General features: G+C 37.8%; 1 protein-coding gene across 1 annotated transcript; it reads left to right on the top strand.

Annotated features, from left to right (window-relative positions):
- Positions 1-615: 615 nt before the first annotated feature.
- LOC148999313 (uncharacterized) lies at positions 616-4,384 on the top strand. The gene is made up of 4 exons (XM_089141276.1): positions 616-968; positions 1,758-2,562; positions 2,701-3,030; positions 4,280-4,384. The coding sequence occupies exons 1-4, from the start codon at positions 616-618 to the stop codon at positions 4,382-4,384; spliced, it is 1,593 nt and encodes a 530-aa protein (XP_088997402.1).
- Positions 4,385-12,813: the final 8,429 nt, after the last annotated feature.

Raw genomic sequence — 12,813 nt, 5'->3', positions numbered from 1 at the left:
TACAAAGTTGAAATTGAGTTCGGGCAACTGGACTAACTCTGAAGAGGAAATTTTTGAGGAAGTCTTGGCCAAGTACAAAGACACTTACAACTCTAAAGGTATTGATGAGAGCTCCCTCAACATTGCTCTATCCGCGATTCAGCCAAAGGTTACTTTTGAAGATAATCAAATGTTAATGAGCCCTCCCAGCAAGGAAGAGATTAAAGCTGCTTTGGGTGCAATGGCACCACTCAAATCTCCTAGCCCCGATGGACTTCCTCCAGCATTCTATCAACACTATTGGGATCTCGTAGAAGAGAATGTTTGTAAGTTTGTATTTGACTTATTCTCATCTGGTTGCTTACCTAAAGAAATTAACTCTACTTATGTTTGTTTAATTCCTAAGTGTAACCAGCCCGAAAGTGTTGATCAGTTTAGGCTCATAAGTTTATGTAATGTCACTGTGAAAGTAGATACTAAAGTTATTGCATCTAGACTTAAAGGGATTCTTGATAGGATTATTGGTGAACCTTAATCTGCTTTTGTTCCCAATAGAAGCATCTCTGACAATGTCCTGGTGGCCCATGAATGTTTTCACTTTACATAAAAAATAGGAATAAAGGGAAGAAGAAGGTAATGACTCTAAAGCTTGATATGAGGAAGGCTTATGATAGCCTAGAGTGGGGCTTTATTGAGGGTACTTTATCTAAACTTGGTTTTTGTGATCAATGGGTGGGCCTAGTTATGTCATGCATCAAATCAGTATCCTATCGGATATTGGTGAATGGAGCTCTTAGAGGGTTGATTGAGCCCTCGAGAGGAATCAGGCAGGGAGATCCTATCTCCCTTGCAATTTTTGTATTATGTACTAAAGCTTTGAATGCTGTGCTTAGAGTTGCTCTTGAAGAAAGATTTATCACTGGTTTGAAAGTCAGAAATAGGACTGACCCCATTTCTCACTTGTTGATGACACAGTGCTATTTTCAGAGGTGAATCTTCAGGAATTTCAGAATATCATTGCTTGGATCTCTACTGTGCTGCTAGTGGTCAACAGATCAACCAACAGAAGTCATCTATTTATTTCAGTCCTAACACTGCTCCTTGGTTCAAGAGATGGCTGTCAAGAGTTCTGAAAATTCTATATGGGGGCCCTCCTAAAAGTATCCTGGGTCTTCCTTCGGAATTCCAAGTATCTAAAAAAGAAAGCTTCAAAGATATCAAGGAAAGGGCAAGTAATAGAATGCAAGGGTGGAAAACAAATATCCTATCTATGGCTGGCAAAGAGGTACTTCTCAAATCGGTTGGTCTTACCATCAATAATTATGCTGTAGCTCATTTCATTTCATTCTTCCTAAATCTCACCATGATAAGATTAGGAAAGATGCTTTAAATTTTCTTTGGGGAGAGAAAGAAAACAAAAGGAAGATATGTTGGGTTTCATGGGATAGACTATGTTAATCCAAAGATAGAGGAGGTTTACGTCTCAGAGACCCTTATCTTTAGAACTTGGCTATGCTATGTAAGCTTGCGTGGAGAGTGTGGAGCAATCCTGATGCCTTCTGGGTTAGATTTCTTAAAAAAATTTACTTCCCAAATGCAGAGTTCCTAACTACCTCAGCTGGATCTAATCCTTCATGGGCGTGGAGAAGCATTATGGAAGGAAGAAAAATTCTTATGTCTGGTCTAGTTTGGGCAGTGGGGAATGGTACCTCTATTCGTGTTTGGGAGAATCAGTGGATTTTATCAAAGCCAAATTTCAGGATTTGAAGCTGCAACAGAGATCAGAAAGGAATTATATGGGTCTCTGATATAACTAATGAAGAATCTAGAACCTGGAAAGAGGAGCTGATTAAAGACACATTTGATCGAGCGGATGCTGAGGCGATTCTTAACATTCGGTTAAGCCTGATCTCTAGGGGAGATAGAAGAATCTGGGGGCCTGCTAAGAATGGTGTGTTCTCTGTGAAATCAACATACCATCACCTAATTAATCTCAGAGAGAAGGAAAGAGAAATGCAACCTTCCTCATCTGGTGTCTCGGGTAGGGAGAGAGTGGATGCAATGGTATGGAAGAATATATGGAATTGCCATTCTGCACCAAAAATCAATAACATGTTGTGGAGAGCGTGTGCAAGAGCTTTACCTGCGGCAGAGGAACTTTCCAAGAGGATCGATAATTTTGATCCTATATGTGATAGATGTGGCAACCTGGAGTCGATTGATCACATTTTGCTGGATTGTGAATTAGCCCGAAGGGCTTGGTTTGCCTCTCCCCTGTCTTTCTCTCCTCCCTCGAATCCATCAGTCTGTGCAGCGATCAAGTGTTGGAAGCAGAGCTTGCCTCCTGATAAGCAGCGATTCAAGGAGCTTACTTCTCTCATCGTGTATATGTGCTGGAGAATTTGGAAAGCTCGGAATGATCTAATCTTCAAAGGGTTGCGGTGGTCACCGGAGCGGGTTGCAAGCAAGGCAGTGAAAGAGGCTGAAGAATTTTCCAGAGTTTCCAGTGGTTGTTTTCGATCAGAGGAGAATGCTCAAGCAAATGCGGGCTCTAAGTCTTCTAATCACTGGACCTGTCCTGAGGTGGGTTTTGTCAAAATTAATGTGGATGCTGCCTAAATGATGCGGGTTGTGGATTGGGTATCATCTGTAGAGATTATCTGGGCAAGCCCATTAAGGGAGTAATGATTCCGGCCCAATTTGATTCTCAGTCTTTGGAAGGTGAGATTCTCGGCGTTAAGCGAGGGCATCTTACTTGCGGTTGAGGAGGGGTTTCGTAATGTCCTGTTGGAATTAGATTCAGCGGAAGCTATTAAATGCTTATTCACATCGGAACTGATTCCAGTGGACATCCAAAACCTTGTTTGGGATGTTGTGTCCTTGGCTTCTCGGCTACAAAGTGTGTCTTTTCTCCAGGTTAATAGGGAGTGTAATGCTATAGCAGACTTCCTTGTTGGTAAGGCTGTGTCTGTAGCGTGCCGGACTCTTTGGCCTATTGTCGATCCTTGGTTTCTTGATTTTTGTAATCTGGATGCCTTGCGTGGGTCACGCGTTAATATATAGACCCTTTTCTACGAAGAAAAAAAAATCTAATAAAGCTCAATATTATCCGTCTCCTTGAAATGTTTGGATAGTTCAAAATTAATTTCTTAATATCCTACTAATCTGTTCTTTATCTTTACTTTATTTGCAATTAGACAGATAGATACCTCTTTGGTGGACAGAGCCTCTCAATATCCAACATCCCACTTATGGTGCATGAAAAGCTTAACCTGCTTGGTCTCTAAACGGTCCATATTCCTCACTGAATACAGTGCATTGTCCCCTCACTTAGAGGCCACAAATCCTTTATGTTCAAGAACCAAGAAACTTTCATTGCCATGGACCCTTTGATGAGACCATGGCCCCATATGAGACTGCAACTGCATCTCTCTCTCTCCATGAGTATCATGTGATATCCACTAACAAAGCATGAGAATGGATCCATCAATTTCTCCTTCAAATTTGTAAATAATATATATATATATATATATATATATATATATATATATATATATATATATATATTATATATATATATATATATATATATATATATATATGATTTCAAATGCTTATAAACAAAAATGGAAGAAAAAAAAAGAAAGAAAAGCTTTTTTCATGTGGTTGGCTGTTCAAGATTCTCTTCCATCATTCAACACAACACCATTCTATTTCAAATCATACATAAACTAATACCCAACTCCTGCCCAGTACCCACCCTCCCAAACAAAAAGAGAAATAGAAGAGAAGGGTTTTTGGTTTTAATATTTAACTCATAAGCTGACCTAAACAGTGTTAGGATAAGTTCTACATCAGTGCTTACATAAGTGTTTCCTTTAAAGCTTTCGTGGTTGTTTTGGACTTTAGAACCACCAACCCAGGTAAGGAAATCCTGAACCATAATTTCTCTAGAAGCATGAAACCACTAAATCTTAACTAGCAAAGAAATCAAATACCAACTGCTGTGCTTGCATTTACTTGTTCAGTTTCCACTCTTGATATCTTATTTTCATCTTCCAATCATTTTCCTTAAAGAATTGAAGTCAACTCATGGCTGTGGTATTACTTGATCCATTTTTTTATTTTACAGTTCTGAGAATAAAAAAACTTCTTCAGACATATTACTTGGAAGTCTTCTTTGACTGACTATGTATTTATATGTTATTATTACTTTATATCCATATGATCTAATGCAGCATCACAGTGGGAAATAGAAAACTTCTTTTCTCTTTTTGTATCTTTAGTTAATTTGTTTCAGAACTGGATAAGATATACTGGTTGGCATGTGGCTTCTGATGCCCCAAAAGACCACTTAACCTTCGGCGGATTGTCTGCCTTTGGAAGACTGCAGCTCAAGCCCTGATAAGGTTAGGTTTTTTTCCCAACTTTTGAATATAATAGAAAATAATAAACCAGTAATAATTTTTTTTGAGAATGCTTTCATTCATATTTCACTCATATCTTCTTCTTTTAAGTTCTTGTGAGTTTTTTCACTGATTTTGTAGTTCAGGTATTGCTAATATTATTTTTCTTATTTCTTTTATGTACCTAAATAATTTAGGTAAATTTTTAAATTTTACGAAAGTTTGGATTATCGAAGCTGTTAAATTTTAATTAGATAAGAGACTTCTAAGAAAAAAGAATTGCTTTTTTTTTTTTTTAAGTCAATACTTTGTGAACTGCGGTTAGGACCATATGTTAATGTTGTCTTTCATTGTCGTCTGATCATTGTCTGGACATAAACACTCTTATGAAGCAAAAATTTAAGAATAAACAAGATTGTCCATAAATTTATTGTGAATTTGCATTATTTGTTTCATCATTAATGGAAAATAGGGCTACAAGCATAAGAATCATTTCTACATATTTATGGTATAACCCTTGAAGACTGATACATTTCCGTAATCTATTGAAGTAAATATATGCTTTAGGCGATAAAAGGTTGGACATTGCATCCGAACACGTTTTCATAAACCACTAACGTCAATTCAAGCTAAAGTTTTGATAAGAAGATGGATAACACTCTTTGTCACACTAATCTAGGTGGAAAGGTAAAGGATTTTGTTGGAGCTCATGCATATCCCTCAATCATGGTCAAATATGATACACTAATCCACTTTAATGATGCAAACACCATGTGATATCTGAATTATTGTGGTTAATTATGAATTAGTATCATCATTTACTAATCACAACCCTCGTTGGCTGATTGGGTTCATGTGAGATCTTTATGTGATCTCATCAAGGGATTCGGGTCTTTCACCCGTTAGGGTAGAGATCTATACTCAAACCTCTCTTTATACTTTTTCATCACATATTAGGAGGGGCCCACTAGGGAGACTTATCCCAAATTTGTTTTTGTCATAATTCAATTGTGAGCCCCTTTTTAATGTATAGTAAAGAAGTGTGAAGAGAACATGGATCTCATGCCGGTCGACGTAGAAATCCAGACTTCTCGTCAGAACCGGAACTGGCCAAGAACAATTTAAAATCATTCCTCAATTATGAACGTATGTGATGTTAATTTTTTGAGAGAACCCTTTATTCATTTTCCTCTTCACCCAAGAAAGATAGCTTTTTGAGTCATTGTTGACTCATCAAAAGTTGAAGTTGTCATGATATTCAACTAAGCAATCTAGGCCATTCAAGAGCTCTACTCTTCTTGAGATGGTAAACACTTTATTTGTATATTTATAGTCCATCTCTCTACTACTTCTTTATGCATTGTTATTTATTCCCAGTCTTTACCAGTGAGAATATGAACTTGATTTCCAAACTCATTCACCAGCAGAAGCCTTGCTCTTGTCTTGCCATGGACATTGGAAACTGGTGCAGTTCAGGCCATAGAAGCATCCAGTTAGGCCAGAGATATATCGAAGCCGGCGACTACGGTGATTTCATGTCAGCTACCAGATCAAGCATCCCAAGATGGAGAGTGTTGTGGATGAGAATTAAGAAAGAGAAGAAGAAGATCTTTTATTCATCTTCAGCTCCTGTTCAGTTTTCTTATGATCCATACACTTATTCACAGAATTTTGATCAAGGGTCTGCTTGGGCTGAGCCTGATAATCTCTCTAGATCATTCTCTGCTAGATTTTCAGTTCCTTCAAGAGTCTTTTCAAAGACTGAGTTGGTGAGCTAGCTAGCTAGCTGATGAAGACCCTTTCTCTGTTCATAGTTTCTGATCCAAAATGATCCAAAAATTTATCAATTCTCATGCTTTGATATTCCTCTTCTTGTCTTTTTTTTCTTTCTTCTCTTCGTCACACAGTCCAATTTTGACATTAGTGTGATCAAAACTGTATGAAATGGTAAGGAAATAGATGAAATCTTTGGTCATGTTTCCTCATTCTTTTTCTTTTTTTCTTTCCCCCCATGTTCTTGAGTCTGATTTTCAAGGTATAACTGTTATCCCATTGAAACTTAGCTTCATTTGGAGTTAAAACTAAACAGTACTTATTCAACTTCAAAGCATCTGCACAAAGTTAAAAAGGAAAAGCTGGAATGGTCTCTCAATCCTCCTTTAAGTTACTTTACCCTCAAGAATGGAACTCCAGAAGCTTTGGGAATAAGGGAGGGTGTGGTCTCAAATTGTCTAACCTTTCATGGCCTTTGATGCTCTTTTTCATTCAAGTGGGCAACAGCCCAATAAAGGCAATGGGAATCTTACAGCAATTGTTAATCTGGATTGTCTTATAATATAAACTATCAAGGATAATTTGGTTTATGAAAAAAGAAAGCCACAAACTAGCCATAAATGTTTAGAGTTGGGACCTCTGGGCCTCTGGCAAATAGTAATATCAACAAAAACAACAAGATTTGATGCCCCACCACATTGAGTACCATTTAATGAAATTTAGCTAGATTATAGTTAATCAGAATTTCTAACCATGTAAAAGAAAACCTTGTTCTTGGATTATTAGAAGCTGCAAGCCCACCTGCCCCAAAAAGGGAATCCAAAGTTGGTTGCTATTTGTTTCATTAGTATTCATAATTGGGTAAGAGATCTTGAATACAGGAATCAATAACAATATATACAACAGCATTTGGTATAGAAAATATTTTCTATTTCGCTGAAGATAAAATAAGTGAGTTTTCTTGACAAATAGTTATTCTTAAATGATACTTAATCATGTATCATAGATTCTGATGATTAAATATGACTGAAAAGGATTTGATGTTAAGAAAATAAAACATACCATCCACGCAACCGGGTAGCGTCTTTCTCTTTTATTTCTTTCTAACAAAGTATAAGTAACACTTAATATTGATGACCAAACAAAAGGCAACCTATGTTACATAGAGCTGAAAGGCCAAAGAAGAGAAGCCAAACTGCTTGTTATTTAGAGGTGAAAGGCCAATCTTGAAGGTTACTATCACTACAACTATATACAGCCAACCTTTAATGAAAATCCAAAACTTTTATTTAGAGTCAAACACACAAAATGCTATGAGTTCCATACACAAAATGCTTAAGGTTTCAACTCTCTCTTAATTTCAAACCTTTGAAATCAGACCAAGCAAATATTGCATCAGAGGCTTCATTTGGAACCACACCATATTTTAGTTTGGATGCTAACTAGAAGAAATATAGCCCAAAAATGTGGTATATGTCTGAGTCTGGTGTCTCATCTATATTTGTTGGATATAAAGTTTTTTGTGGATATGAAGCATTCAAATTATACATGGTTTCATATGTATTTTGGCCACCCTACCAAAAAAAGAAAAAAGAAAAAAAAGTTCACACGCAAAGGAAAGCATTTGATTACTTTTATTTTTATTTTTTTCGGTACAAAGACGGGGCTAAACAACCCAAAGGAACAAACAGAAAACTTAACTTATACAAGACTCTCTATCCACCATGAGAATTCCTTCTAACCCAGCTAGAGGATCTGGGAAGAAAGCCCATGGGTCCAAGGGACAAAGTTAAACCTAGACATCCAGTCAGCGGCTTTGATTATTTAAATAATACACAAATCAAGATTGAAGTTGAGAAGTTCAAAATTAAACATCAAATATAACGTCATGAATTTAAAATTGTGTGGAGAGACTTAGAATTATCATGAATTTGAAATCATGTGAACAAACTTATGGAATCAAGAGAACTAATTCTTGTAATTGAAGTTTTAAAAGAAAAAATTGTTTGGTGGCCCTAATGATGGAAATACGCACATCTCTTCGGTAATGTTTGTGCTTTGCTATATTGAAATATTTTAGAGTTGATCTAAATTAAAATATATGTAAAACATTAAAAAATTAAAGTGAGTATTATTTCTAAATTCTTACAGAAACAGATAAGGTCTCTTCTTTTTATAAGCCAAAAAAAAAAAGTATGAAAAATGATGAACACATTTATGTATGAAATCTTAGGGTATAAAGCAAGCATTTTACACACTTAGAGTGGAGTTACTTTGGGTTTTATGTTGTTTTGAGGACTTTTCAAGATTTAAGCAAATATTTTGAGTTTTGGGTATGAAACATGCAATTTTATAAGTCAAGAGGTCTTTTCAACTTCTCAAGTGCAAAAATGGACTGATCTGGAGCATAATAAGCTAGAGATGTGATTATGGGTCAACTCCAAAATATTTTAGAAATAAAGAAGTAAATTTTGATCTACGGCTGAGATTAGAAATTATTAATCAAATTTACAGAGGTATTATTGAGAGAGTCCTTGTAAAATCCGGCCTTATCCTAACCGTGAGCCTGGATTTTATACTATTGCAGGTCCGAAGACCCGAAGTGGTGGTATAAGAGACTTGTGGGCCCTCTTAATTGAAGATTCAATGCTTGATCCAGAGCCTATATGGACATTGACAATGATGCCCCTTACTTGAGCACATTGTCAGTGTTGAGTGAAAATCTGCGCATCGATGAAGATTGAATTAGTTGAAGCACCTTTTGGAACCCCCGTGATTAATCCGAAGGTATTTCTTGAAACTAGACTTGTTGATTGACTTGTAGGAGAAAACCCAACTCAATTTGGATCTATCTGGCCTTCCAAATCCACTCCTGAAGTTACTGTCATGCCTTGGTCGACTACTTGGTTGACTGACAGTCGACTAGCTAGTCGACCAGCAGTAATGGATTTCAAAAATTTACAAAATCACTTCCCATTTTGCCCCTACCTTTTTGGAACTCGTGAATGAGGACCTAAACTAATCATTTGCACTTCAGAGCACGAAGTTGGACACTCTCTTGGGCTTTTCTTGATGTTTATGAAGATCTTTGACTCAAATCATTAGTGTTACACATCAATCATCAACTCAAGGTATGATTCCTTCTATTCTTCTTCTAATCCATTCATTTTTCTACCAAATTATGATCTTAAGAACATGGTTGAAGTGCTGCAACCTTGCAAACATTTAACCATGAGTTTTCCCCATTCAATCCCATGATCATCACCCCATTCTTGCTATGTTATGATTCAATTAGGATTGCTTACATTTCATTACTTTGATTCCTTCCATTTCAACCTATTCTTGATTCAAAACTGATATTGTAGAAGCATGTTAAGCTAGATCATTATGAATTCATAATTCTAACTTGATTCTTACCATTCACTTAATTGATTCCCATCATTCTTTACAATTCCAATCAATTCCAATTCGATTCTTGATAGTTATCATATAAAACATAAGGCTTCGATTTGGGTATTTATAATTGGACCATTGGATCGTCATGAAATTTAGTGTGTAGTATCCTCATATTGTTATAATCATGCCCTCCAAATTTCTTGTCGATCGGAGCACCGGAAGGTCAGTTTCAGACCAAGTCTTCAATTTTGTCCATGGTTAACAAGTCTTGGTCGACTGACAGTCGACCAATCCACTCAACCAAGAGATGGTGACATCCCTGTACTTGGCCGAATTGCTTCGTTTGATCTTCGATTCGATTGTTTTCTTCTCTGATGTTACTTGTATGTTGTCTAGGGTACCAACACTGATTTTTGGGACTATTCTTGGTGATCATTGGTTTTATTTACGACTCGATTAAGGTAAGGGTGGTCGTTAACTCAAGTACATTGATTATGTAATCATGCTTATGCTTTGAGAACTCAGTAAATATATTTCCTATGTGTACTTCTTTACCATACATGACTATTATATGCACTTTATCAGTAGTAGTATGTTACATATCATGTTTAATTATACTTGATGATTTTGTATATGATCAATCATGTTATGATATGCCTTTGTTTATATGATGAATCATCGATTATGTATGATATGATGAGATTGAATTTGTGATTGACTACGTATGACTTGGGATTGGGAAGTGTCCTTCCGACACTTCTGTCTTTGGACATCGGAGGGAATAGTATGGGATATTCTCCGAAGGTGTCAATCGACACTTTTTCGGGTTATTGGATGACATACATAGGATGGTCTAGGTGTATGGTTAGGATTTTCCTTGTTGTATCAACCCGAATCGGAAGGGTATTGAGACCGAACGACCGGTGGTAGAGTATGGTTGATGGGTGCTCAAGACCGGTAACCACTCCGTGAGAGAACTTGAACCATACTGCGGATACTCGAAAGGGGCCATTTATTGGTAGGGTTGCAAATGGATAAACCTGGGCTCACGGGCGCTCAAGACTGGTAACCAACCCGTGAGAGCTTCCCGTTTACCATTTGTGGATGACCAATAGGGTTGATGAGTCCGTAGTCCGAGTTGGTCGGTGCCATAGGATACGCTGCCTCTAGTGTGAAGGATACGGAACCGAGTTGGTCAGTGCCGTAGGGAAAGTATCCGGATCTGACATGATACGACTGAGTAGATGACTTGCATCGGGCTAGGCTATGCCGTGACATGCGCCAGTACTTATACCAATGGTGATGTGAGAGAGTGGTGACTTAACCCCAGCCATGGTTTGATGAGGACTTTACCTAATTACCCCGGCAGACCCAAGATATCTTGTATGATTGAGGGGGAGTGACAGACGACCTAAAGAAGTATGGTGCTATGGCTTAAAGCATGTCTACCTTAGAGACTAGCATACTTAGGGTTAGAATCATATATCATCATTGTCTGATATCATCTTGCATCATATCATGAATTGTATCAAATGAACCGTGTATTATGAAATGACTTGCCTTGTTGAGTTCTTTTTGAACTCATTCCTTTCGTGCAATTTGTTAGATTATTCTGCAGGTGTAGAAGACTCTGATGGCGCACTCTACGACCAGACTATGATCCCACATACTACCCTTCGGGTGATGGCTAGGATAAGAGTCAGGATTATTGTGTTGAGGAGGACTATGGTTCATATCAGGGTTAGCCCCACCATGGTGAGGAGCGGCCGCGCTGGGTTCACTTCATCCATACTTATGAAGAAACAATCATTAGGATAGAAGAAACCTTTGTCTAGTGCCCCATTTCCCTGGATGACTATTAAATATTTGGATATATATTGTCCTTAACTCTTATGGATTTACTTTTGACACTGATTGTAATTAAGTTTAATTAACCACTTTTCCGCTATTATTGAAGGAGTGACTCTTGATCACTCTTTCTCTTTGAGATTATTTTTATGTGAAGTTGATACTTGATAATTCCGCACTCTGATCGATTATCTTTTCTTATTCATTTGATCTATTTATTGCTTACTTTAAACATTGATTATATTGTTCATGATTATGTTATCGTGTATGTGGGAGGCATGGCCGCTCAATCTGGATCTTCGGGCTGTAAATCACATCCCGGGTATGCTAGATAGGATACCGGCTGGGTGGATGTGATAGAGTGGTATCAGAGCCCAAGATCAAGTAAGGCCCCAACCACAGAAACTATAACAGAACATTCCGAGTCACAGATCGAAGGTGACTCAATTATTCTTAGAAGTGAATAATATATAACTCGGACTAGAAACCCGATTAATGAAACATAAGTAAATTATTGAATAACATACAGTAATTATAATTTAACAATCATCACTTAACGAAACGTAAAAGAAAAGTGAATAATGCACAATAATAGATGAAACAAAAGTAACTTTCATTAACTTAAATAAGTTTTACAACGGATTACATATGGGAAGCATAAACTGAAATCCTAGTACAATCTATCTATCTAGGGGATCGTCTTCGATCTCTGGGTGCTCTGACATCCTCGCAACCCGAGTGAGCCGAGATCGCATCCGATCTCGCTGGACTCTATCTGTGCAAGCCTCACCTCCAGCCTCTCATACATATGTGACTGAATCGCCTCCATCCTCTCGTATATCTAAGTCTGCCTGGCTCCTAAACTCTCGAACAACTGCTCCTGTCTGACCCCCATCCTCTCCATCATGGAAGTCATAGACAGCATCTGAGCATAGAGATCCGGTGCCTCTAGTGCAGCCTGTGATGGACCCCAACCTCAAACTGTGGCGCAAGAATCTCCTGATCATCGGGACCGACATCCTGCATACCTATGTCATCCCCAGCCTGTTCCTCTGCTGGAACATCCTCATCATCATCCTCGGACTCTGACTCGTCCCCTAGACTGGAAGACCTGGCAACTCGATCTAACTGCATCAATCCAATAGTCCTCGTACCAATGGAATACCCCGTACCTCCAACAACTCTCTCCTCACCATCCATATGTCTACTCCAAAATACCTGAAGATGCGTGTCAATAGGATCCCAAAGCAAAGATTCCTAACACCTGTAAGCGTGATAACCTCGATCATAACATTCTGTATGATATAAGTCAGATCGATCTCGAATCCCATATAGATCCGATAGATGAGCAAGGCATCCATCACCGTAACCACATGATGATGTCCCGCTCTCGGTATGATGTTCCTCCCTA

The sequence above is a fragment of the Hakea prostrata genome, unplaced genomic scaffold (assembly GCF_041222555.1).
Source record: "Hakea prostrata isolate BN-2017 unplaced genomic scaffold, UWA_Hpros_2 contig_15, whole genome shotgun sequence".
Lineage (NCBI taxonomy): Eukaryota > Viridiplantae > Streptophyta > Magnoliopsida > Proteales > Proteaceae > Hakea > Hakea prostrata.
The sequence above is the reverse complement of the archived record's forward strand: the minus strand, read 5'-3'. Positions and strand labels throughout refer to the sequence as shown.

Bases quoted from the DNA above. Each gene is read 5' to 3' on its own strand.
- LOC148999313 (XM_089141276.1), top strand. From the start codon at position 616: ATGACTCTAAAGCTTGATATGAGGAAGGCTTATGATAGCCTAGAGTGG. The intron at 969-1,757 runs GTGAATCTTCAG...AAGCTGCAACAG, and splicing joins ACACAGTGCTATTTTCAGAG to AGATCAGAAAGGAATTATAT. The intron at 3,031-4,279 runs GTTAATATATAG...AATTTGTTTCAG, and splicing joins ATGCCTTGCGTGGGTCACGC to AACTGGATAAGATATACTGG.